At 37.9% G+C, this 27332-nt stretch overlaps 1 protein-coding gene and 1 pseudogene across 3 annotated transcripts in view; one reads left to right on the top strand and one right to left on the bottom strand.

The window, feature by feature from the left end:
• LOC129403315 (uncharacterized) overlaps nt 1–27332 on the top strand; it is a 637601-nt pseudogene that overhangs the window by 460763 nt on the left and 149506 nt on the right.
• AKAP6 (A-kinase anchoring protein 6) overlaps nt 1–27332 on the bottom strand; it is a 520466-nt gene that overhangs the window by 381149 nt on the left and 111985 nt on the right. For all 3 annotated transcript variants that reach the window (XM_055130131.1, XM_055130130.1, XM_004612112.2), the window contains one exon: nt 16023–16380. In XM_055130131.1, the coding sequence (XP_054986106.1) occupies nt 16023–16346 (324 nt within the window). In that variant the 5' untranslated portion in view covers nt 16347–16380. The remainder of the gene's footprint in view (nt 1–16022; nt 16381–27332) is intronic.

The raw sequence follows: 27332 nt of genomic DNA on the forward strand, positions 1-27332 counted from the left end.
AAAGTTATCATAACTGATTCTGAGAACTTCTTGGAATGTTAAAATTTTCCTCATTGCTAAGTTCTTCTCGGAAAATAATCTGATACTATTCTACTGGTTCTTACAACTTCTTCCCTGCACCTAATGGTACACCAACTATGTCCAAAACTTATCAAGTCAGTTTTGCGCACAATAAAAATTTGTTCCTTTGAAAAAAAATAAATAAAAATGCTTATGAGTGCATTTTATTATTTCATGAAATATCCTTGGAAAGCTATTGTTCTCCAAGTGCACTAATGCAATTTAAAGTAGAAGATAAAAATTGATAATGTAAGAATTTAGTGAGCCAGTTGACACAAAAGTGTTTTTGCAATTTTAAAGCAAAAGAAACAGAAGTTATCTTTAAAAACTTTTGGACTTGAGAGAATTAGAAAACATCATATAAAAAAGCAAATAAGACAGCAAATAAACTTTGGTGTTACATTATAAAGTAGCAAGAGGAGCTAACTGTTAGTATTTGAATCACTAGTTATAAGATGGATATGAAAGAGAATAGTGTGAAGATAGAATTCACGCTTCAATATCTTGCTGGCATCATGATAAAAGCAAAAACTGAGCATGTTCGTCTTAAGTAACTTCAGTTTAGTGTAATTTTTCTTTCTTCTAGCTTTGGCTGGCAACTCTACACAAGTAACAATAAAAGTCCAAAATCAGACAAAAATAAAGTTTAACAAGAAATAAAAAATACCACATTTGTTTCCAAAATAAAAGCAGATACTATTAAAATCTATTAAATAAATGCACAGTACTAATAAAGAGGATTTGTGCTTTGACCTTCAATAAATCTGTTCTGAAAATCTGTAGCATAATTACAGAATTGCATTTTAAAAGGTGTATTAAATTTTATATAACCACATTAGGCGATTGTGAAATATTTACTGTTATTTAAAACCCTGGTGGTAGACATAAATATAATTGCATCTAGATGTTTAGGAAGAGCTAAAAGCAAGAATTTTAAAAACCTAAATCTAACAATAAAAATGAGACACATGTACAGCAGCTCTAGGAAGAAGTTCATATAAATTAAATTCACCATTTTTACTAACATCATTTTATATATCTACAAGTGAATTTACAAAAGTTCTAGAAGATATATTTTAAAATATAGACTGCTTAAGCTTATAACTAATTAAAAATTACACAAAGATCACAAGAAATGTAAAAGGAAAAAAGGAAAGCATGTATTTATACATACACAAAATAACGTCAGCTACTCCTTTAATTCATGCTGAGTGTAGATTCACTTTAATATGTTAACTTATTACTCATCAAACATACTTAAGGGAATTACTGTATCACTGTATCACTGTCATCCCATTGTTCATTAATTTACTTGAGCGGGCACCAGTAATGTCTCCATTTGTCCCAGCCCTGAGATTTTAGCAGCCTCTCCTTACTCGTTTTTCCCAACAACTGGAAGCTCTTTTCAGGGTCCAGGGAATGAGACCTGTTATTGTTACTATATTTGCCATATCGAATACACTACGGGGAGCTTGCCACCAGGTTCTTCCATATGGGATGGATACTCTCAGTAGCTTGCTGGGCTCTCCAATACACACACACACACAGACACACACACCAGACACACAGACACACACACCAGACACACAGACACACACATACATACACATATATATCTTTATGATGATGTGTCACACGGCGTGTATGTTCACTCATGCGTGAGGCTTGACCTGAGTGTGGAAAGCGGCCTGGAGCGTGGCAGTGGTGGGGTAGTGGAGGTCAGCTGCCTGGGCTGGGTCCCTTGGGGCGGGGAGGGCTCACGGCTGCTTCTCCCAGAAGGGAAGCATAAAATGAGGCTCCCATAACCATGCCACCGGTCGCCGTACCAGGGGTGCCCCAGAGGGGTCAGGTGAAAAGGAATTACTAGAGTTAACAATTTTAAAAAGAACCCAGAAAATCATTCAGTTTATATAGGTGTTTGATTTGTTTTTCCCTTGATATTGAGCTATCTGCATTCATATACACATCCCCTATATATATATATATACAAAATACAATACAAAAAATTTCAAATAAGATAAAAGTTAATTATCATCTTTTAATGTCTCTTTACAATAATCATTCTTTAATGGCATCAATTTTCATTACCAACATTATTTAATTCAAATTGTTCATTAAAACTCTATTTGAAATTGCTAGTAGAGTTTTAAGGTCAGGATTACTCCCAAAGTTATACCCTCCAAAGGACAAAGTACCCCAATATGTCCTATCAGAGGTCAAAAAAGACTAAAACAGGCATGTCTTCAGATTTCTAGGGTAGATATGGAAACTAATTCTTCCTAAGGAATATCTACCAATTACATACAAATATGAGTATCAACTTTTAATGATCAACATCTCTCCCCTTCCCAGATCACCATGAACATACTCACAAATTCATCCACTGATCCAAGTTTTACCAGGTTTTATTCCTTCTTTGTAGATGCCTTTGTGACTACCGGATCAAGCCCAGACTCCTCTGTGGCATTCTAAGTATTTATGGCCCTTCAAAATATGTCTCTACTAAGCTCAATAATATGTCATGCAACATTCCTTGGCTCCAGAAGAAGTGGCCCGTATGTTTTGTAAATTCACAGGGAAGCCATGGAAAGGAGTAGAAGAGCACTGCACAATGTCCAAGGTGGAATTCATATATAAACTGCACAGTCATGGGTGTCCAGACCACTTGTAAAATAATTTTGAGTTCAAAGTTGTGAGAATTAAGTGAGACAAAAATGCTCTTTTTCTGGATTAAATTCTTCTTTTGTGAAACAATATATTTCTGAGAGTAACCTGAGATAGTACATATAGTACAGATAGTACATATAGGTTGGTATCTGGCATAGGTTACCTTCATTTCCACTGTGTTTAGTGATTTTATGAGGTCACTTAGAAACTGAAGCAGCTCAAGAGACATATATGATTCTACTCCTTAATTATAGACTTTAAATCCTCATATAGGATAAAAGGGGGATGCTTAGAATATGCAAGATATATCCCTAAACTCTGTCCCAAAACATCTCTCTCCCAGGGTTGTCAGCTATAGATGTGTATTTGGAATCACCTGGGGAGTCTCCGGAAGTATTAATGCATAAGTCCAAGCACAGATTCTGTGGGAGCTGTTCTGTTGCAGAATGTGGCTTCTTTTTATATTAAATCACCATGAGATAGTTACAAAGCTTTCCTGTTTGAGTTATATAATGATCAAAAACCGTCCCTCCCACAGTGCACATTTTCCACCACCAATGTCTCCGGTATCCCCTCCCCACCCCACCCCTCCCCTTCCTCTATGACAGACAATTTCACCCATACTCTGTTCTCTATTTGGGGGCATTATGGTCTGCAACACAGATACGGAGAGGATTGGATTTTGATTAAGTTAAGCAGGTGAGGATGAGAACTAGAGAACCAGGGTCTCTAGACATGACAGACCTTGAAATCAACAGATTAATTAACACACCCACCATGAAAGATGTTCAGCTCGTGTTATAATCAATTCCATATTAGGATACTATTATTCCTAAAGTGATGATATCACATATTTTCCCTTTTGGGAGATATCAAATTTTGAAGTGGGGATGTGGAGGAAGTGGACAAAATAGCAGAAAGTAAGGAAGAGAAAGAAATGAATAAGTTATTTTCTATGTTCAACATCACTATAAATATTCCCCTATGCTCAAAGACCTCGGGTTTCCATTTATGTCCTTGCCTCAAAACCATTATATTCCTATTTATGATACATTATAATACATACAAGTTGGATCTTAGCTTTTAAAAAAAATAAAATAAAACACTAAGCCACATCCTCACCCTCACATGCATTCATCCAATCATTTAGCACAAGAAAATTATTTATATTACACCTTACAGCCCCTGAAATTTCTTACACTAATAGATGATAATTGAGACTATGGCACAGAAGTAGAAAGACTAGATGTTGGGCACAAAATAAAGCATGATTTGACCTACTTTTTGTACAGAGTTGATCACCTACTAACCCAAAACCCAATTTTCTCCTCTCTAATAGAGGATTAACTAAAATATTGCTTTTTAATTTTTAAAAATAGATTTTTGTTAAAAAAACACCATAATTTACAAAGTTTTTCATTATACAGTTAGTGTTTAGTGTTTCAACATCACCAGTGTGACCTTCCCTCCACCCAATATCCCATTTCCCTCCCAACTGCTACCTGCCCCCTTAGGAACATAACAAAATTACTTTATATTGCTTATTCCAACAATACTTTAAGAAATGGAAAATAGAATGATTAGAAAATAAATAAGAGCCAATTTTTGGTTGCTATATGATTTAGACCTATGTAAATAAGAAAATTGAAATGATTTAGTACTAATAAAATGCCTATTCTTGTATATATATATATGTTTTCAATTTGGGAATCTAAAGTATACTACATTAAATTTTATTTTATACATGGATCTCATTATGATAATCATGTCTCACCTGCCATTAATAAAACTTTTTAAAGAAATTCTAATTAATATATTTTGGATCATTCTCGATAAGAACTGCATGCTGAAAGTAGGCAAAGAAACAAACATGATAACCTCTTAGTTCCTGAATTGGAAACCATAATGACCAAAAGGAGAATGAGCGAGAAGCAAAGTGCCTTTCGTAGAGGCAAGCTGGTGGGGGCTGAGGCAGGGGGAAATTGGGAAGGAAACTGGGAACACTGGTATTAAGAAATGTACGCTAGTGGAGGGATGGGTGTAGGAACATTGTATGACTGAAGTTCAACCATGAACAGCTTTGAACTATGTATCTCACAGTGATTCAATTTAAAAGATAAATAATGGGGAGGGTGGGAGGGACACTGGGTTTACGGGTGGTGGAGAACGGGCACTGGTGAAGGGATGGGTTCCCAAACTTTGTATGAGGGAAGTATAAGCACAAAAGTGTATAAATCTGTAACTGTACCCTCACGGTGATTCTCTAATTAAAAATAAATAAATTTAAAAAAAGATAAATAAATAATAAATAATAAATGTATTTTAGAATTTACATAGAATAGGTAAAGCCTATGTATGTAAAATGTCCCACCTACACTTTATATAAACACTGTGGTTTACAAAGTTGCTATGGGGACAGGCTTAAGGGGCAGTTGGTAAAACTGGAGACAATGGTGGAGGGAAGACATAACGGTGGTATAATGGTGGTGGGATTGGCATGGAATACTGGATGTCTAACAAATTATCGTGAACAAATGCTGTTTTTTAAAGGTCTGTTACATATCAAAAATTCAATAAATGTTACTTAAGTTAAAACTTTTTAGGCACAGAAAGAGTTCATTCATATCCTACTTCTGGTCAGTTGCCAACTCATCCCTAATCATACTCATGACATAAAAACCAATGATTAAGTGCCAGGAAGACAATTCGAAAGGTGATTGCTCAAGCTTTGCATACTGGATGCCCACGTTCAAGCTCTGGCACCACATACCCCACCACCACCACCACCCAAGCACAGAGCCCGGAGGAGCGCCTAAGCACTACCAGGTTGAACACAAAAACAAAACTCAGGAAATATATAACAAAACTGGCCATTATTACTGACTCTATACTGAAAATCATTTTAAGTAAAAAAAAAAGTCCAATTATTTATTTAATATAAATAATGCCTAATTTATTCACACTTTTCTCATTGGTAGTATTTTGAAATCATCCCATAATACTTATTACTTTTTTCCTAAACCCTGTTTTCATGGTTTCTTTATAATTATGATATTTGTGATATCTGTGATACACTTTGACCATCAATGCTCCCATCCTAAGTTCTACTCATGTGGCTGTAACTCATGCATACCCAAAGATCTTCCATACAAATGTTAGAAAGTATCAAAGTAAGATTTCCATGTTGCCCTTCCGTGTTTTAAATAGAATTACGTTTTTGGAATCTGAATTTAACACAAAACAGGGCTTAAATATGAAACTTCTAGATAATCAAAATCATGATAAAAATAATAGCTTCGCCCCTCAAAAAAGTATGTATACAGTTTTCCAGCACTGCATGTCGGTATAGGAAGATCGGGAAATAATAGTTGAAACTTATCTTTTCTAAATTTAGAAACACAACTGGATGTTTTAAATATCTGAAATCAGTCTTTCAAACGTTCAGCAATTTTTTTTATTTCATACATTTTTAGTGGTTAATGAGCTCAAATAGTTCTTTCAAATTCAGGCACTAATAATAGGAAAAAACATGTCTACTGGTAAGCATCACTTTGCACCACATCACAGGTAGACAGTATAAATTGGATGCTATGGGCTTGAACATACTTTTTAAAATTTTTTATTAGTGAATCACCGTGGGGTACAGTTACATACTTAACAAACTTTCGTGCTTGCATTTCAGTCATACAAAGATACAAAGTCATACCAGTGCCCATTCTCAACCACCAGTGATCCCAAGTATCCCTCCCACAACCACCACCCCCTGCCTCTATGGCAGGGCATTCCCATTTGTTCTCTCTTTCCTTGTGGGTGTTGTAGTTTGCACTAGAGGCATTGAGTGACCATTGTGTTCGATCTATAGTCTATATTCAGCTTGCATCTCTCAACCCCAGCTGGTCCTCCAAATACTTGGTGTTCCCTTCTCTATCTGAGCTGCCTTTTCCCCCAGCATTTGAGGCTGGCTTCCCAGGCATGGAGTGGACCTCCTGGTTCTTATCTCTACTATTCTTGAGTGTTAGTCTCCCATTCTGTTACTTTATATTCCACAGATGAGTGCAACTTTTCTATGTTTCTCCCTCTCTTTCTGACTCATTTCACTTAACATGATTCTTTCCATGTTGATTCATTTATATGCAAATTTCATGACTTCATATTTTCTAATAGCTGCACAGTATTCCATTGTGTATACTATGTATATGTACCAAAGTTTCTTTAACCAGTCACCTGTTCTTGGGTACTTGGGTTTTTTCCAGATTTTGGCTATTAAAAACAGTGCAGCAATGAACATACAAGTGCAGATGTCATTTCTATTATACTCTTTTGCCTCTCCAGCATATATTCCCAAAAGTGGTATAGCTGGGTCAAATGGGAGTTCAATTTCTAATTTTTAAAAGATCATCCATATTGTTTTCCAAAAGGGCTGAACCAGTAGGCATTCCCACCAGCAGTGAAAGAGAGTCCCTTTTTCCCCACATCCGAGCCAACACCTTTTGGATGTGAGCCAGTCTTGTGGTATAAGATGATATCTCATTGTTGTTTTGATCTGCATCTGCCTGATGATTAGTGATGAAGAGCATTTTTTCATGTGCCTTTTGACCATTTGGATATCTTCTTTGAGAAAGTTTCTGTTCATTTCATTGCCCCATTTTCTGATGGGGTTGGATGTCTCCTTTTTGTGGAGTTCAACTAATGCCTTGTATGTCCTTGATATTAACCCCTTACCTACTGGGTATTGGGTAAATATCCTTTCCCATTCTGTTCACTGTCTTTGTATTTTGGTCACTGTTTCTTTTGAATCATCCTCAATGGGGAAAAACTAAGAGCCTTCCCTCTATGATCAGGAACAAGACAAAGATGCCCACTCTCACCACTTCTGTTCAACATAGTACTGGAAGTACTTTGCAATAGCAATTAGGCAAGAAAAAGATATTAGGGCATTCAGGTAGGAAAGGAAGAAATCAAGATCTCACTCTTCGCAGATGATATGATACTATATTTAGAGAACCCTAAAGCCTCTACCAAGAAACTCCTAGAAACAACAGACTTGTATAGTAAAGTTGCAGGCTATAAAATCAATACCCAAAAGTCCATGGCTTTCCTATATGCAAATAATGAGAAAGAAGAAAGTGACACGAAAAAAGCAATCCCGTTCACCATCATGCCTCAGAAAATCAAGTACCTCAAAATCAGCTTAACTAAGGAGGTAAAGGATCTATACAAGGAAAACTACAAAATGCTACTTCACGAAATAAAGGAGGACACAAGGAAATGGAAAGATATCCCCTGCTCATGGATTGGGAGAATTAACATTGTCAAAATGGCAGTACTCCCCAAAGCATTATGCAGATTCAATGCGATCCCTATAAGGATACACATGAAATTTTTCAAATAAGTTGATCAAACACTCCTGAAATTCATATGGAAAAAGAAACCCCTGCGAATAGCTAACGCAATTCTGGGGAAAAAAGAAGATGGGAGGCATCACCTTCCCTAACCTCAAACTCTACTACAAAGTGGGTAATAATTGAAACAGCATGGTACTGGAAAAAAGGCACAGCTGCTGACCAATGAAACAGGATTGAATATCCTTATACAGACCATCAAATATATGATCACCTAATCTTTGATAAGGGAGCAAGAAACGTGAAGTGGAGCAAGGAAATCTTCTTTAACAAATGGTGCTGGCAAAATTGGACAACTACATGCAAAAAAAATGGACTCATATCTCTACCTAACACTATGTACAAAAATCAGATCAAAATGAACTAAATACCTCAACATCAGACCAGACCAGAATCCATAAAATACACTGAAGACAAGATTGACAAAACTTCCACGACATTGAAGCTAAAGGTATCTTCAAAGATGACACACCACTGGCCAAGCAAGTGAAAACAGAGATTAACAAATGGGACTATCTTAAACTAAGCTTCTGCACCACATATTTTCTTATTAACACTAAGATAAGAATCTTTCGAGCCCCAGATTACTGGTGGAACTCTTTCCCTTCATGCCTTGTGAGGTGAGGGGAAGAGAGTAACCCAGAGAAAGCATCAGCTAAGACAGGTCCACCAAAATAGGCCCTGCCCCTCTTGGTACCCACACTAAGTAGCGCCAGCTTCCAGGGACCACTTAGTTGTTCCAGCTCAGAAACACATCAACACTGAGTCCCAAACACAATTCCCTCCCTCCTGCATTGAGGTGGAGCCGTGTGAGGGATGATCCTTGCCTATGAATAACTCGTCGTAGGACTTAGATCATCTTCAGTTCACCAGTCACAGTTCATGTGTCAACCTTATCCATGGCAAATATTCATGACCTTTCCCCATAATGTCTTCCAGAACCCGTGTGAGTCGCTGCATCTCTGGATTAATTCCAGATGCTAGGCGCATCTGTTTCAATACCGCCCAGTAAGACATTTTGTAAACAGTCTATTGAACTTTGAGAATCAGTTCCACAAGAAAGATACAGACACAAACTTCATCTGAAGATGGGTGGGAGTGGAAATTATCTAGAGCAGGTTATTTGGGGACCCTCTAAGTTACTATTTACCATCCAGCTACATCCTCTAGACTGCCAGCTCATCTCAGTCCTGCCTCTTTCCTGCTATCATGTTTCCAGGAAACACAAATAATATTCCAAGAGGACCATTAATCAGAAAGCACAGGGTCCTAATTGGCCTGAGTACTCAAATATATTCACCAAGACAAGAGGTCTCAGTTAAAGTCAATACCTTTTAAGGCTCTTAGTCTAATTTTCCTTCACAGCACAGCCTCTAAATCTAAAGAAGGAAAGTCAGAAGAGGGAAAATTTCTAAAAATGGTTCAGCTGGCTTCTTGTACTTCTTAATAAAAAAAATCTAAAAGCTAAGAAAATTATGTATAATACAATCTGTTTAAAATAATAGAAAAAACTCATAGCATAATATATTGTTCATTTCCCTATTTTAATCTTTTTAAATTGTTTTATTTTATAAATTAGTTGACAATATTTGATTACATTTGATATTCAAACACCCATCCCACCACCATTACACCTTCCCACTACCAAATTTGGAATGTTTCCATCTCAAGCCCCAATCCTTGCCCCAAAACACAACCGAAATAATATATTTCATGTTGTCTGCTATGAATAATTGCTGAACATTCTTACAAAACGGTGTTCATATAGGAAACAGTGTGAAGATTGTTCTATTTGGGCAGGAGCCATTAAGACATTCTATAGGATATTACTAACATGTTAAAGTTTGGGTGATGTGGGCTTTGGTTTATATATCTGAAAACATGTGTATATGCATATATATATATTTCCCATCAAATGTGGTGTGGTAATTATGAAGAATGGGTAGGGAGGGTCTTATGATGTGTCCAGGAATATGTTTCCTCATATGTGAGGATCGGCCGAGCGGGTGGGAAGCGGCCTTGATCATGGCGGTGGTTGGGTTTTGGAGGTTTTTGGCTGCCGGAGCTGGGTCCCTTGGGGTGGAGAGGGCTTTGCTCCACCCCCGCTCTGGGCGCCCAATGTGAAACAGCCTGGCGAGGAGTCCAGACTAGGACTGGGGCCCTATTTTAATCTTAAAGTAGAAATATTTATTCACTCACTAGAACAAACACTTCTCTCCCTCAGGAACTTTGTAACAGTAATGTAAAGTTTATCCTGGAGGACACAATTTTTAAAATCTCCTAATGGAAAAATATACACCTGAAACTCATAAATATCTTTGTAACTTTGTAAGTCATGGTGATAGTTTTTTTAAAAAAAATTTTAAAAAATTCCATAATAACTTGTAAAAAATGTTGCAAGAGTGTTCTTTGGTAAATGAAAAAAAATAATCAACCAAGTGATCACAAACAAAGCTATTTAAACCTTTGGTCACTTTTCTTCTTTGAATTGTTTAATTTATTATAGCCTAGATAGTTACAATAGTATTAAAGTTATGGTATTGAAATACAAAATTATCACACACACACACACCGTTACCAAAATGCCCACAATCCTCTACCACTATCCCTATGTGTCTACTATTCTGGTCTTCTGCACCCCCCCCCAACTCCCTCCCCTCACTGTTTGGTAATTGGTTCTGTATTCCAATTACAAAAATTTGCCACTGCTCTATGTACCTGTCTCTCTACAGTCTACAGATGAGTGAGATTCCCTATTTGTCCTTTTCCCTCTTATTTTGCTTACAGATACCTATAAATAAAAGGAGTGGTCTACAGCTGCAAAGAGCTAGAGGGAATTAATTGGCCAAACTCATTACCAAACAGAGAGTTTCAAACAGGAATGGGGATGAGAAGAACAGGCACAAGCCTACAGGGGGAAATTGGGTCTCCTGGGAAGATTCCCCAGGCAAGATTCTAAGACTTACAAATCACACAGAGATTTTTATTGAGGGGAGAGTAATGCCCCAAATGCTCTTGGGCTTTGATTCATAAAATGCCTTTGTCCAAATTTAACCCTCACCCTTGTCTTCCAATACAAACTTGTCTATGAATAATGAAGGCACTGACCATAGGGACATAAACTCTATGTTTAAGTTTAAACATAGAGTTTAAACTCTATCAAGTGTCCAGTCCTTATCCTGGGCAATAGAGAGAGAGAAAAGAATTTGAAATCCTTTGAGTTAACATAAATACATACAGATAATTGCAGCTGGTAGTAAGCAGCATCTGAAACATAATTTGGATAATGAACTGGATAAGGATTGGGGGAGAGAATGAATTTTTAAAATAAAGACCAGGAATAGCTTATTTAAGAATGTAGCTTTTGGGGCTGGAGCAATAGCACAGTGGGTAGGGCACTTGCCTTGCACGCGGCCGACCCAGGCTGACCCAGGTTCAAATCCCAGCATCCCATATGGTCCCCTGAGCACCGCCAGGGGTAATTCCTGAGTGTAGAACCAGGAGTAATTCCTGTGCATCGCTGGGTGTGACCCAAAAAGCAAAAAAAAAAAAGAAAAGAAAAGAAAAAAGAATGTAGCTTTTTGTTTCACTTAGGGCACCCCAGATGGGGGTGGATGAGAGCCCTCCCCGCCCCAAGGGACCCAGCCCCAGCAGCTAAATACCTCCAGAACCCAACCACTGCCACGCTAAAGGCTGTTCCCCACACACTCAGGCCGAGCCTCACAAACAAGTGAATGCATTTCTGGAGGCATGGCCGAATCCGTGCAACACATTTTAAGACACTCCCTACCCATTCTGCATAAGTACCATACCACATTTGATGGGATTCAAACAGTAGCAACAAATCACAGAAATATATATATGCACATATATATAGTTTCAGATATATATATACAAAGGCTCACATCACTCAATATTTAACAACATGTTAGTGATATTCTAAAGAATATCTTAATTGCCCCTGCCAAAATAGAACAATCTTCACATTGTCTCCTCTGTGGATACTTTTTATAGCATTTTCAGCAGTTTTCCATAACAGACAATACAAAATATATTATTTCGGTTGTGCTTTGGGACAGGGATTGGGGCTTAGGATGGAAACATCCCAAATTTGGTGGTGGGAATGTGTAATGGTGGTGGGATGGGTGTTTGAATATTAACTGTAATCAAATATTGTGAACCACCTTATAAAATAAAAAAATTTTAAAGAATGTAGCTTTTAATATAAAATCATAATCTGAGTCTACTCTCAATGTTTTCATTGTTTTCAACCGGTTTTTCAAAATATATCCTAATTGACACAATAGTGGGAAAGACTATGATGGCAAAGCTCAGAACATGAAACATGAAAGGGGGCGTGAGGCAGGAAAGTATTAGGTAAGGACCATTCCTGTTTGCTCTTCACTGAACATGGCACAGTCTCCCTTCTTCCTCGCAACCTCTTCCATGTCCTCTCACATGTTTATGTCTCCTGATAGAAGTTGGCTGTGCCTCTGTGCGATGAGAACACAGAATCTACCAAATAATAATGGAGGAAGAATTTTTAAATAAAAGAATCAGAAAAATTCCTCTTGTAAGGCAAGAGCTAATCTAACACTTCTTTGGAACTTCCAATGAGTCTGGAGGTTTCTAAAGAAAAGGAAAGTAATAAAAGACATGAACAGAGTCATAGAAACAGGTAAAGGCAGAGGTAAAGCCATACAAGAGTTTGGAGTCTTACTTCAAATCCAACAGGAAGCAAATGGGGGGGGGGGCAGAAACAGCATAGCAGGTAGGACAAGGACCCAGGTTCAATATCGATCCCTAGCATCCGTCCCCCATGAGTAATCCGTCCCCAGAAGTAATTCCTGAATGCTAGCCTGAGCATTGCTTCATGTGTCCCCCCCCCCCAAAAAAAAAAAGCATAGCAAAGGAACAGTATGACTTCATTTACCTTTTTAAAATATTCTACTGAAAAAATAGGGTGATAGGAGGCTATCAAAGTAGCCTAGATGAGTAGTGATGCAATTTAAGGAGGGGGCAGCAACAGTATAGGGAGAGGTGATTAGCTTTAGGCATGTTTTAGAGATGGATCCCAGGATATGCTGGCATATGTCTATATCTATCTAAGGTGGGAAGTCATACATGAGTATGGCAAAAAATGTTGTCTCTTACTGAACTTGTGAAGATGAAGAATCTCATTGAGCATATCCAGTTTGAAAAGCTTCGGAAACACAACAGAAAACTTCAATTAAGCTCCTGGGAAGGCACTGGGATGGCTATACATTTTTGAAGGTTTTTAAATTTTCACTGAAAATAGTCCTTGAAACCATGGACAACTTATACTGCCGCAGTGTTTCTGGAATGTTTCTTTTCTATTCTGAGTAAGAAAATGGAGTACTTCACAAAGGTAGCAGCAGTGGAGCTGGGACGCCCCGCAGCAGCTGGCAGGCTTTGCCCAGGTGAGTCTGCCCCTGTATTTTGCCCTGTGACCCCACTGAGAGCTGCTCCTTCATGGCGATTTTGTTATATTTCTGCACACATGAAGCACTTGTCCAACTTCACCTTTTATTTTTGTGCATCAGTGTAGAAATCTGGAAAAGTGACTCGTGTTCATTTTTTTTGATACATCCATGTGCTTATGTGGTTAAATAAAGCAATATTAAGTAAGGGAGAAACAACTACACAAATTACAAGAATAAAATCAAACCTTTGCCCAGAGGAGGACACAGCTCACTGACCAACAATTGTAACTTTGTGTCCATTGTGAAGAGCTTTATTACTATAGAACATTTGAGAACATTATGGAGAATTGATTAAATAAATCACTTAGTGAAAAGAGCATTTTTAAAAAAAGCAATGATGAATGTCCTAGACTTAAATTACCATCATATCATTTCAATTCATCCCTTAACAATTATTGATTAACTACTGACTGCCATGTTGATTTTATGCTCTGTTATCTTTTTTCTCAGTAGGGAGACAAACCACACCAAGACAGGGACCACAGCGCAGGCAGGTAGAAGATGCCTTTGACTGAGGTAAGTAATAGGTGATTCCAAAAGGCAAGACAAACAAATCCACCTAGAGGTGATTTCTCAAGCACTAATCATAACACTGGCTAATTAATTGAACACAAACTTTACACTCCTATTTAGAACCAGAATTTAAATTTTCATTGAAGTGTATTACTGATGAAATTAAATGAAGCAATCAGCACATTAAGGTTCTAGAAATGTTTACCAGCACTATTAGTGGATAAAGCTATTTCTGTTTTCCTCATTATCATTTACTACCACCTTTTCTGTATCAATCTAAAAGATTCTGAAGAGCAATCGTCAATTTGCCTTGCATTTCAACCCTATGTATGAGAGTCACAGATAAATGAAGCCATAGGACAAGGTTAGGGAAACTTTTTTTTCTGCCAATGACCATTTGGAAAATAATTACATAACTCACACCATACAATATAGGCAGATAGGCTGCAGGGAGTCCATCCATAACAAGCACACCTGTCTGATACCAGGGCCAGATCAGAGGGTTTCCTGAGTCTTTTCTGTCTTGTGAGCCAGATGTTCCCCTGTTCTGCAGTAGAGGGACAGAGGAGAGGAGAGATAAAGTGGAGTCCCCAACTCCCCTTTTTCTCCAGTGTCATGGAATTTGCTTGAAAACTGCTTCTATATGAAAAGACAGTTTCTGGGACTCAGGTATAATTCCCCATTTCCATGTGGAAAATTAACTAGGCTTCCACCAAACTGATGATGTCCTAGCTCTCTGTTATCTTTTCATGCTTTTGCCTTCCCAAGAATTTGTACAAAGAAGGACCCTCTCCCTTGCCTTCCTCCTGTCGTTCTCCCTCTCCCCACTCCCTCCTCTCAGGAGTTCTCCCCCTCAGCAAGGATATCCTTTGTCCCTCTTTTGGGTACATTCTCTCTGGAGCAGAGGCTGAGCTCAGAGGTGTGGGGTACATGCCCTCTTAACTACCCATATTTTCCCTTAATGCTGTTGGCTACATAATATAAGCCATTTAAGGGTTAACAGCCAAAAATCTATTTGATCTTTGGTTTCAGATAGTTTAGGATGAACCAGCTTAGGCAAAGGTTCTCATCTGACTTTAAGATCTTGTCTAGCTGACTAGAAATCTACACTAGGGTTTGAGAGCAACACCTTCATCAGTAATAAGCCTGCATTGCTTTGCTGGTCATTAACCTGAGCATGTTTCTCCTCAGTGACCCATAATAGAGGACTAGTTATGGCAGGACAAGATTAGATAATATTTTTGGTCCCTGGCCCAAAATTCTATTAATAGCATTCTTTTCTCAGACTTCCTTTTCATTTTTTTATCAACAGTCGGGCTTTTTCAGGGCTCTAGAAGTCACATACTTTTCTTTTTAGCTGTATCAAGTATAGAGTTCTTATGAAGTCAACTTTGTTTTTCATGATGGACTATCTGGATAAAAGGTGTGAAAAGTAGAATACAGCCTTTCAACCATGCCAGCATCTACTGTTTATCACAAATTCAGCAACAACTTCAACAGAGATGACAATATATTGTGTATAAACACACATACACTATCCTAACTCAGTCTAATGCTTTATCTTGAAACATCTTTGAAAATTTTTGTAATAGTTTTTATTCACCGAAACTTATTTCTGTGATGAAACACCCCTCCCATAGCATATTTTGCATTTTGCCCTAAGTCAGTTGTTTTCTAGATAGTCAGCACAAGAAATAAAATAAGGAAAGCATGAATTTTTCCCATGTTTATCTATAAGGATAATGAGTTTAAATCTGCTCTTCATTTTCCTTTCTGAATATTTCCTCCTTGGAAATCCAGAGTCTAGACTTGAGGTGCTACTTTCCTTTATGGATTTTTGTTAGGAAGGGAGCCTGGGCCCAGAGACTGACCCTACCTTCAGTTGAACAAGATGCACATCCACGTGTTTGCTGTCCGAGTCCTGCTGGACAGAATGGGTCAGGTCCCGGACTCTCTCTGACGTCAGCCGGAGCCAGGTCTCGATTTCAGGCAAGTGGAGGACAATCTTCCAGTCAGCCCCTGTGTGCAAGGGGGGCGGCTTCTCATACTGCTGGTCTGGGTCCACGTCCTTCATCGTCTCTTCTCCCTCGCCCTGCTCCACAGTGGGCGTCAAGTTGATGGCCATGGGGGAAGCGTCAGTAGCCATGGGGTCTAGATCCTGTGACCTCAGGGGGGAAAGTGTCACGCTCATGGTGAACATGGAGAAAGCTAAACCTTACTTCTTTCCAAAACAGCTGAAAGACAAGAGGGAAAGAAGAAAGCAAGAGTCAGACAAGATTGCCAAATAAAGAAATGATATTTCACAGAAGAAACAAGACTTCTAAATTAAGCCAGATTTCTAAATTAAGAAACCATGGCTCATAGCAGAAGTAGAAGGAGGTGTTTTGAAAGATAGTAGTTCCCAAACCCAGGACATGATATAAACAAAACAAACAAACAAAAAAATCCCTACACAGTGGTACTGTCAGCCTCAACATCATTCTCTACTCACTCCTTAGCAACAAAACTCTGTCTTTTAGGTATCTATTTTCCTGCCAAGAATTTAAAACTACATTCCTTGATTCCAGTGCAGCTCTGTGTGACCATGTGGCTAAGTTCTGACCAATGAATGAGAGATTAGTGGAGCTCCTGGCAGAAAGTCTGCCAAGAGTCGCTCAAAGAGAGCTGACTCAGGAGAGGTCCTCTCTCAGCCCTCCCTAAGCTGGTTCATCCTAAAGAAAATTCCCTCTTCTTCTACCTTGCAATGTAGACTGATGGCTGGAGATCCAGCTGCCATCAGACTAGGGGTGTTTTTGAGAGGCCAGGTAGAGAATAGTAGAACAGTGAAGAAGGTACTTGGGTCCCATATTCTAGTTTTGGATTGGGATCCTGGGCTTTCATTGAGATAAAAATTAATTTTTATCTTGAAGTGTTATCTTATTATTGTTTGGGTTTTCTACTCTAAGCATCGAAACATCATGTGGATTTATAAACAATGTATTCAATACATGAAATAGCTAGGGAAGTGAAGGGTTGGCCTCCCTAAAGACATTGAGAACCGTGTTTTCCTAAACATGTCACTTCAGTGTGTGGATTTTTATGTGCTAAGGTCAACCAAGGCCACAGGCTCAAGAAAAATTTTACCGCTCTTTTAATTGTCTAGAAGAACAAAGATTAGGAATACTGCTCCAAATGAATGTTTTCCCCTGAAATAATGCATCAGAAAAACCTAGCTACATAGCAGAGCAAACATGTAATCACAGATTGACTATGTGATCTCTGTTTTATGAATCACCTTCTACTTGTCTTAAAAAGCCCACTCATCCCTCAAGTCAAATACTTTCATTTTAGCCCATTTACATTATAATTTAAATCCATGGAGATTTTTATATGGATAGAATTAAACGTGTTCATTTTCCCTGTTAAAATATTTGATGTTAATTTTGACTTATCAGCCAGCCCCAAAAGAACTAAGAAGACTAGGGGGAAATTTCCTCTCTGGCCCTGCAGAAGAAAGTTGCTGCCACTAGAATAAAGCGACGATGAATTCAGGAGAAATAGCGCAGAGGGTAGGGCGTTCCCCTTGCACGTGGCTGACCTAGGTTCAATTCCTCCGCCCCTCTCAGAGTGCCTGGAAAGCTATCCATGGGGAATTTGATATGCCAAAAACAGTAACAACAAGTCTCACAATGAAGAGGTTACTAGTGCCCTCTCGAGCAAATCGATGAGCAACAGGATGACAATGATACTCTGATAGTGATACTCTGATTGGGATATAATTTTTATTTACTTATTTTTTAGATTCAGGGCCATACTCTGTGGTACTCAGGGTTTACTCCTAGCTTTGTGCTCAGAGGGGGTCACTCCTGGCAGTGCTAAGGAACCAGGGACAGGGATAGCCTGGGGGCAGTCTTGTGCAATATAAGCCTCAACCCTGTAGTAACTCACCAGCTCAATATTTTTTTAACCTTTTTGTGCAAATGAATCATAATATAAACCATTTTATTTCAAACATCCTAGTGTATACCTCAGCATATAGTATATATCAGAATGTCAAAACTTTCTATTTTTAGATAGATATGGTCATAATGCTAAACTTTTATTTTCCTAAAAAGTAAAAATCAAAGATTATATAGAACATATCTCATAAACTCTCAACATAAATTACACTAGTATTTCATTATCTTAAAATTTTCAGAAGATTCTGAATTTTCAACAATGATAAATTGTTCTTAAAGCAGAACATTAAACAGGAGGTTGGGCATTTGCCTTGCACACAGCCAACCCAGGTTCGGTTCCCAGCATCCCATATGGTCCCCTGAGTACCGTCAGGGGTAATTCCTGAGTGCAGAGCCAGGAGTGACCCCCATGTATGGCCGTATGTAACCCAAAAAGAAAAAAAAGCCATAACATTAAAAACATAACACTATTCTTATCATATTAATATTAGAATCCTTCTAATGTTACAAAGCATTGTCCTTCTCCAATTTCTTATTAAAATTAAATAACCAGGGTTGAGTAAAGAAAGTACAGGCCACTTAACATACAGATCTTGCATCTTTTGCATCATTTGGCCCTCACAAGGAGAGTCCAGACCAACTGGCTGAGAATCACAAAAAGGGGCCAAGCTAAGCCTGCAGTCCCAGATAATTAATTTATTACTTAATCATAAAGCTTATCAATAAATATTTAAAGCAAAGTTATACACAAAAATCAATATAATAAAGTAGGTTTATAACATTGGTATCTGCCGTAGAGAATGATTCTGGACTTTGAACCATAGCTTTCTTTTCCTGATTATAAGAGAGAATCCATGCCTCCCTTAATAACATTTTAAATATACCAGCAATACTAGAACAGGGTATTCAACAATAAAACATTACTGAAGATACCTGGAACCACAGCACAGTGGGTAGGCGTTTGCCTTGCACGCGGCCAATCCAGGTTCGATTCCTCCGCCACTCTCGGAGAGCCTGGCAAGCTACCGAGAGTATCCCGCCTGCAATAACATTTCTATATGTATCCTCAAGCATGCACCAATTAGGCATAGTATAATTTTGTGCAACAGAAGCAAGAAACTCCATGTTTCTCAGTCTCAGTTTCCTCATCTGTAAAGCACAAAATTGAACTACATAATCTGTAAGAGCGTCTCTGGTTCTAATAATCTACAATTGCCTAGAGTTGTTTTTTTGAGACATTTCAAAATTACTGAAAGTATCTTGCCTATGCTGAGAACTGTGCATATACTAAATGATGGCACTCTATTTTCCTAGACTTATCCTACTTAATGAAAATAACTAAATCACTGTTACCATGCAAACACATTTTATAAACCACCTTTTATACATAGCATGTTGATAACTTTTCTCAGAGAAGTTGATGTGGAAGATTCTATTGTCTAGAAATTTGCAATTTAAGACTTAGAGGGCACTGAAGTGTGCATTTATCTGTATTATACATTAGAGGAAAAGAATAAAGTAAAACATTAAACAAAAATGCAACTGAAGGGGATGGGGTGCACATCACTCATCAGTAACAGGCAAGGAAGTCAAAGCAAAATTTCCTTTGCTGTGAATTAAATAATTAAACAATTAATTATAAAACTTCAACCTGTATGTCATCAACCTGTAATCTGTGACATAAATTGCACTGAGTTTATTCTTTGTGTGTTCTTCAACTTCAATATACAGGTTTAAGTTTCATAATTAATTGTTTAAAGTTTAACTAGTTAAAGTTTCATATTTAACTATTTAAAGTTTCATATGTAACAGTTAATATAGTGAACAGAGAATTTTACTGTATTAACAGTTACCTTTGCTAATAGGAGAAGAATATTGTATGTGTCAATTAGCATGAGAAGCCTTGGAAATCACATAAGTGGATTGATTAACCATCTTAATGCATAGAAATTATTATAAACATTTCACTTTCAATACTGGTGATTCACATTTAAATGAACCAACTAGTGATAACTAAAATCTGGTTTGCACAAAGAAAATAATTTGAAATTATAAAGGTAAAGGGAAATGCCTCATATTGTGAAAACCTATAATAACAATATTTGTGTGAAATTTTCCTACTTATAATGTCTATCAAAGTTGCTTTCCCATCAAATTATTTAGTCCACTTAATGCAAACAAACAGAAAATAAAGTACAATTCTACATCCTTCTATAATACCATAAACTTTGTGTTTTTCCTTTAGAAATTACCTTGCAATAAGACTCCTTTCTAGTCATTGGTGATTGTGCAGGGGGTGTGGGTGAGAGAGAAGATAACTTATAATGATGTAAATGAAAAGCAATGACCAAAAGCACACAAGATCCAGCCAAATGACAACTCTGGCTCCAAACCTGCATGAGAGGAATGATAAACCAGCTTTTTGGAACCCACTCACTTCACTTCTAGTCCTTCAGTCAAATCCTTATCTGTGGTCACCTCTCTGGCATTAGAGATAATGCCACCTTTATCCCAGCTGCTGTTAAAAATAACACGCATCATTCATCAAACCCTTTCCTTTCCACAAATCCAAAGAAGGGTCAACAATGGAAGGCAAAAGCTGAAAGCAGTGAAGATTTTAAAGATTTTTTTCTTTATAATTTCAGGAGAGGGCTTCCCCTCTATTCGCTAATCATCATTTTGTAGAAACAGAAGAAACAAGCCAGGGATTGCCTGTTCAGGACAGCTTCACTCACAGTCCACCAGTTAAAAGTCAAAATTTAATATTAGCAGATACATTCAATCTGCATAAAGAAACACTGAAAATCATGAGTATTCTTTGAACTAGGAGGCAAGAAATGCAGCTACAGTCATCTGTGTTCCCTACCTCTTCACTCCTTTCTCTTATAACTTTCTCTGAATCACAGAAAAGCCAGGAATCTGCCAACTGTACTCACTGTATATGCTTTTGTCCTAAAGGGCCTTTCGGATTAAGCGTCTGGCTCCTCTTGCTCGCCCTTCTAAGATTTTTCTTCTTGTGTCCAAACAAGATAACAGCCTGTGTCAGGGCTGCTTAGTGCCAGCAGGACACTGGCAAGTCGTCAGGGCACCCACTTCATACGTCCTTAGTGGCCTAAATCTCTTCCAAAGAGAGGGCCACTCGGCTCTCCCTATTTGGAAGCTATAAGCTGCAGTGCTGTACTGCTAGAGGCTGGCTTTTTACAAACAAGCGGTGATGAGTGAACTGAGAAATCAGGGACAGTTGCCAAAATGAGAAGCACTATGGGGAAGGGTGTTTAAGTCAACCAAGCACTTCCAGCCAGGTTCAGAAGAAATCAAATTGAAAACTGAGCAACCCTAAAGCAGGATACAGTTATAAATGTGTAAGTAAATGAGTAATATTATTGTTAACTAGCTAACAAAGCCAATTAAGGCTTTAAAGATTTAATCCCTTTCTTTAGGAAAAACAAAACAAAACAAAACCCCATTCTTACTAGCAAAAGCATAATAACCACTTTGATATGAGGCAATCTTATCAACATGTAAATCAAATCGAGCCTAAATTTTAGTCTTTTATTGTTCTGCTTATTTTTTTAACTAATTAAATTTTTGAAAAAAGACAGGGAAGAGACTAGAGCATAATTCTTGTCTTACTGGATCTTTTAGTTAAAAAGCACATGCTATCAAACTCAGGTAGAGAAATCTATTAGGCATCACATGTGTCCTTTATGAAATTGCTCACTTTTTTCTTTTATATTCTCATCACTTTTTACAGAGGGTATTTATAGAGTTACTAAGTTTTCTTTCTTTTATTCTTTATTTTTTAATTGGGCATCAGTGAGTCACTAAGTGTTAGAGGGTGAAAAGTATCCTTCATATGTTTTGATTTTTACTTTTTTTCTCATGTGTTTGATTTTGATGAGGTGAGCACTTATACTTTATGTTTAGGATTAGTAAGTGAACTCAGGAATAGCAAGCACACTGTGTCTAATTCTAGGGTCCTAGAAATTGTCTCTTCAAAGAAAAACACAAAAATATGTCTAATACAATGCTAAATTAAATGTCACAGCCTATCTAGATGAATGAGACTGACATATTATTTAATTTTATTTTTAAAAAAACATATCATTTAATTTTAAATCTCTTTGCCTCCTACCTCACTAGCCTCTTATGAGGTTGACAGTTGAGAAATTTTAAAGCATTTTTAGCTCTCAAAGAGGAAAGTTGAAAAGTTCCTGCCAACCATGAAGTTAAATGTGTACTTAGCGGAAGGGAGAGTGACTTTTGTAAAATAATCCTAAGAATGTTCCCATCACCGCTACCTGATTTCCTCTTCTCTTCCCGCTGACCCTCCAGTCCCACACTCCAGCACTCAGAACAAAAACAGGTTAGTGAGATCACTGCAGCAACTAACCCCAGATTAGTTACTTTCTAATCTTTATGTCATAACAAACGATATTCCCAGCAAGTGGATATACATGAGAGGATTTCTCCATGCATGAGATATGGATGAGGACTTCAGGTCTAACAGGAGGGTAGGGGATACAGAGTATAAACTGTGAGGCCTGGACATATTTCTACAATTTAAAAGACCTTCTAGGTGTTATCACTGATAGTTTTCCTCCTTCCCTTTCTCCTCTTTAATGTCCCCTTTGTGTACAGCTGTGCCCCCAGGCAGATGGCTGATTGCATCCAGCTAATCACAGAGACCATGCACCCACCCACAGGACTCCCTTCAATCACCTGCTAGCCCCCCTCCTTTACCACAGGGCTTTCTGTCAGCCATAACATAGCTCATCAATCATCTTCCACCCTCAACCCCCCCTCCTATCATCTCCTGCAATTATTCAGACCCTTCTACTACAGGGACTCCCAAATTGAACCAGCAAGTCATTGGGCCCACTGTGTTCTTGTCACTCAAAAGAATCACCTGGCTACATCAGTAACACAGCCAGAAATGGGATCCAGGCTCATGACTGGGCCCTGGTCTTAGGGCTAATGATTGTTCATATTTCTAACACCCACCTCAAGTTGTGAATGATCATCCTTAAGCATCAGTCAAGACCCTTCGTGTTATTTGTGAAAATGTCTTGAGAGGATTTGTAAAACTTAATAATTTGTACAACTGTTCATTTTGTGAATGCTATAAACAAAACAAGGTTTCTTTCAAATCAGCTGAAATTGTTGTAAATATACTATATACATAGATCTTGTGTATATGTGTTTATGTATATGTGTGAACTCAAAGACTGAAAAAATAAAGGAAATAACATTATTGCTGTGCCTTGAATGGCATGACAAAGAAAATAAAATGATAAATCAGTATTATGAAAAAATATCCTCTGAAAATAAAGGCAGATTTATAAATGTAAAATAACCTTCAAAAACCTCTTTCCAGCTTACAAAAATAGAAAAAAATGGATGGAGAAGAGAAAAGGTAGATGACAGTCTTTTAGATTAATTATTAAGAGTTCTGTACTAGTCTACTGACTCCATTAAATATAAAAAAGAATTTCCCATTTTTAGTTCTCCATTAATTTCACTCACAATATTAGCATCATGAATTGAAGTGGAAAATTTTGAGGTGTATATTTTATAATTTTTAATTAATGTTTAATTTTTTAATTAAAATGTTTAATGGATTACCATTTAATAAAGTAACATTGATCAGGTTTCAGTCATACAAAGTACCAACACCCATTCCTCCACCAGTGTACATTTCCCATCACCAACATTCCCTGTATCCTTCCTGCCAAGACCCCCAACTCTGTAACCTGCATCTATGACAGGCACTTTTCTTCTGTCTGTCTGTCTGTGCAATCATGTTTGGTCCCTTACCCACTGTCAGCACACATCTCCCATTCAGAGTGATCGTTCCAACCATGATTTTCATAAAGGTCCCTTCTCTATCCCAACAGCCCACTTCCACAACCCTTGAGGCAGGCTTATAATGTTGGACCAATCCTCCTGGCCCTTATTTCTACCGTCCTTGGGTGTTAATCTCATACTATGGTTATTTTTTATATATACCATACTTAAGTGCAATCATTCTCTGTCTGTCCGCTCCTTCTGATCTATTTCACTCAGCATTATACTCTCCATGTAAGTCCACTTATAAGCAGATTCATGACTTCATTTTTTCCTAACAGCTGTATAGTATTCCATTGTATATATGTACCATAGTTTCTTTTTTTTTAAATTTATTTATTTTTAATTAGAGAATCACCGTGAGGGTACAGTTACAGATTTATACACTTTTGTGCTTATACTTCCCTCATACAAAGTTCGGGAACCCATCCCTTCACCAGTGCCCATTCTCCACCACCCGTAAACTCAGCGTCCCTCCCACCCTCCCCAATCCCATCTCCCCCCCACCCCACCCTGCCACTGTGGCAGGGCATTCCCTTCTGTTCTCTCTCTCTCTAATTAGCTGTTGTGGTTTGCAATAAAGGTGTTGAGTGGCCACTGTGCTCAGTCTCTAGCCCTCATTCAGCCCGCAACTCCCTTCCCCCACATGGCTTTCGACTACAATGTAGTTGGTGATCGCTTCTCTGAGTTGCCCTTTCCCCGGAACGTGAGGCCAGCCTCGAAGCCATGGAGTCAACCTCCTGTGTATCATAGTTTCTTTAGCCAGCTGTCTGTTCTTGAACACTCGGATTGTTTCCAGATTCTGGCTATTATGAACAGTGCTGCAATGAACATAAAGGTATAGATATCATTTCTGCTGTGTTTTTTCACTCTCAAGGAACATTCCCAGAAGTTGTATTGCTGGGTCATATGGAAACTCAATTTCTAGGTTTTTGAGGAATGCCCATATTGTTTTTCAAAAAGTCTGGACCAGTAGGCATTCCCACCAACAGTGAATTTCTTCCCACATTCGTGCCAGCACTGGTTGTTCTAATCTTTTTGATGTGTGCCAGTCTCTGTGGTATAAGGTGAAATCTCATTGTTTTGATTTGCATCTCCCTGGTGAATAGCAATGTAGAGCATTTTTTTCATGTACCTTTTGTAATTTGTATTTATTCTTTGAGGAAGTTTCTGTTAATTTTTTCTCCCAATATTTGGATGGGGTTGAAGCTGTTTCACTTATAAAGTTCTACCAGTGACTTATATAGCTTGGATATTAACCCCTTCTCTGATAAGTATTGGGTAAATAATTTTTCCCATTCTGTGGGCTGTCTCTGTATCTTGGTCATTGTTTCTTTTAAGGTGAAGAAGCTTCTTAGCTTAATGTCCTATTCGTTTATCTTTGCTTCCACTTGCTTGGTCAGTGGTGTTTCATCTTTAAAGATGCCTTTAGCTTCAATGTCATGGAGGGTCATGCCTACATCTTCCTTCATGTACCTTATGGATTCAGGCCTGATATTAAAGTCTTTAATCCATTTTGATTTGATTTTTGTGCCTAGTGTTAGAAAGACATCTGAGTTCATTTTTTCTCCTATAGCTGTCCAATTTTCCCAGCACCACTTGTTGAAGAGGCTTTCCTTGCTACACTTCATATTTCTTCTCCTTTGTCAAAGATTAAGAGATCATATATTTAAGGTTCTGTATCAGTATACTCAACTCTACTCCATTGATCTTCGGGTCTGGTCTCTATTCCAATACCATGATTTTTAAATGACTACTTAATTAATTTTAAATGTAAACAAAAGCAACAGCTGCTGTTACATTCTAAAGTTGAAACTGATTAGATAACAAAGCTCCAATATTAAAATTGTAAGTTTCAACATCAATTTGTTTATGTGAAAATTGTTATATCTCACCATAGGGTTATTAAGTCCTTATGTAATGTTTCATTAAGTTGTTTGTTGTTAGTTGAGCCTTCTGTGTTACTATTTTTGTTCGTTGAGTTTAGTTGGTTTCTGTGTTATTTTCCCACCCAATTTGGTGTGTTCCTAGTGGAATTTCAGTATTGAGGCGTTTGGAGGTGTGTGCTATCACATACCAAGCTTTACAGTCCAAAGACTTCAGGATCGATGATCTGGGCCAATGAGTTTGAAATAGCGGCAGCTGTGGGAGGTGAGTGTGGCTGCCATCTGTGGAGAATAGGGTGGGGTGGACGCTGCCCACCCCCACTCTGAGAAGACACCAGAGTTCTCAGCCTGCACACCAGGACACCTGAAAGGTTTCAGTTTGGTGTTTCTGCAGAATATTAGCGAATCAGTGGAGTTTAGTCCTTGTCATGACTGCAGTGGTGGGCTACAGTACTGAGTGTGTGCAGCTGCCAGGACGTCAGCAGGGCAGGGACACAGCCAGCTCTCCTATCGAGAGAGCCCCAGAGTTTTCAGCTGGGAGAACCCATATGACCATGAATTTCAGTTACCTGACCGCATCTCCTCAGAGATTTAGTAATGAATAGGTAGAGCAGGGCGAGTGGGTGAGTCAACCTGGTGGTGACTGTGAGAAAAAGGCCTTTAAGGCTTATTTTATGTAATGTTTTTGCCTTTTTCCTTGTTCTAAATTATATTTGAAATTAATTTCCATATGAGATATGAACTTCAACCACTGCAAAAACAGACTGGATTTCAAAGTTCCTCCAGGGGCTGAAGCTGTAGTATAGCAAGTAGGGCATTTGTCTTACACACAGCTAACCCAGGTTCAATCCTCAGCACCCCTTGATCCCCTGAGTTCACCAGGAATGATATCTGAGCCCAGAACCAGGAGTAAGCCCTGAGCACAACTGAGTGTGGCACCAAAAAAAAAAAAAATACATGAAACAAAAGTCCTCCGCTATCCTCACAATCTCAAATTCAGCCAAGAGGCAGTAGAAAGCTTTTATAACTTTAACAAGTAAATTAAAAAGGAAATAAGACCTAAAATAAAAGCCATCTTTAAAGATTCTAAAATTTAACTTAATTGAATATATTAGTGCAGCAAAATAGGAGTTTTTGTGGTTCAGTGTTTATCACATATATGTATACATAAATATATATATATACATATATGTATTCCACCAAAAAGTTTATACTAATAAAAAATTTGACTGCTGGGTGATTTTTGGATAGAGTCAACTAGATATACATATCTAATTTTGCTCCTTACAAACACTAATGCAGAAATTTATTTTAAAATATAAACACTAAAGAATTGAAAGAGAAACTATATTTTGGGAACTGTACAGTCAATGAACAACTATAGTTAACTTAGTTCACTCAATAAAATCAATTCTAAGTCAGCAGTTCAGAAAGCCAAAATTTTTCACTGGTTTTTAAATTACTACTATAGTTAATATTGTTACAATATTGAGCAATAGCACAGCGGGTAGGGCA

The sequence above is a fragment of the Sorex araneus genome, chromosome 3, assembly GCF_027595985.1.
Source record: "Sorex araneus isolate mSorAra2 chromosome 3, mSorAra2.pri, whole genome shotgun sequence".
Lineage (NCBI taxonomy): Eukaryota > Metazoa > Chordata > Mammalia > Eulipotyphla > Soricidae > Sorex > Sorex araneus.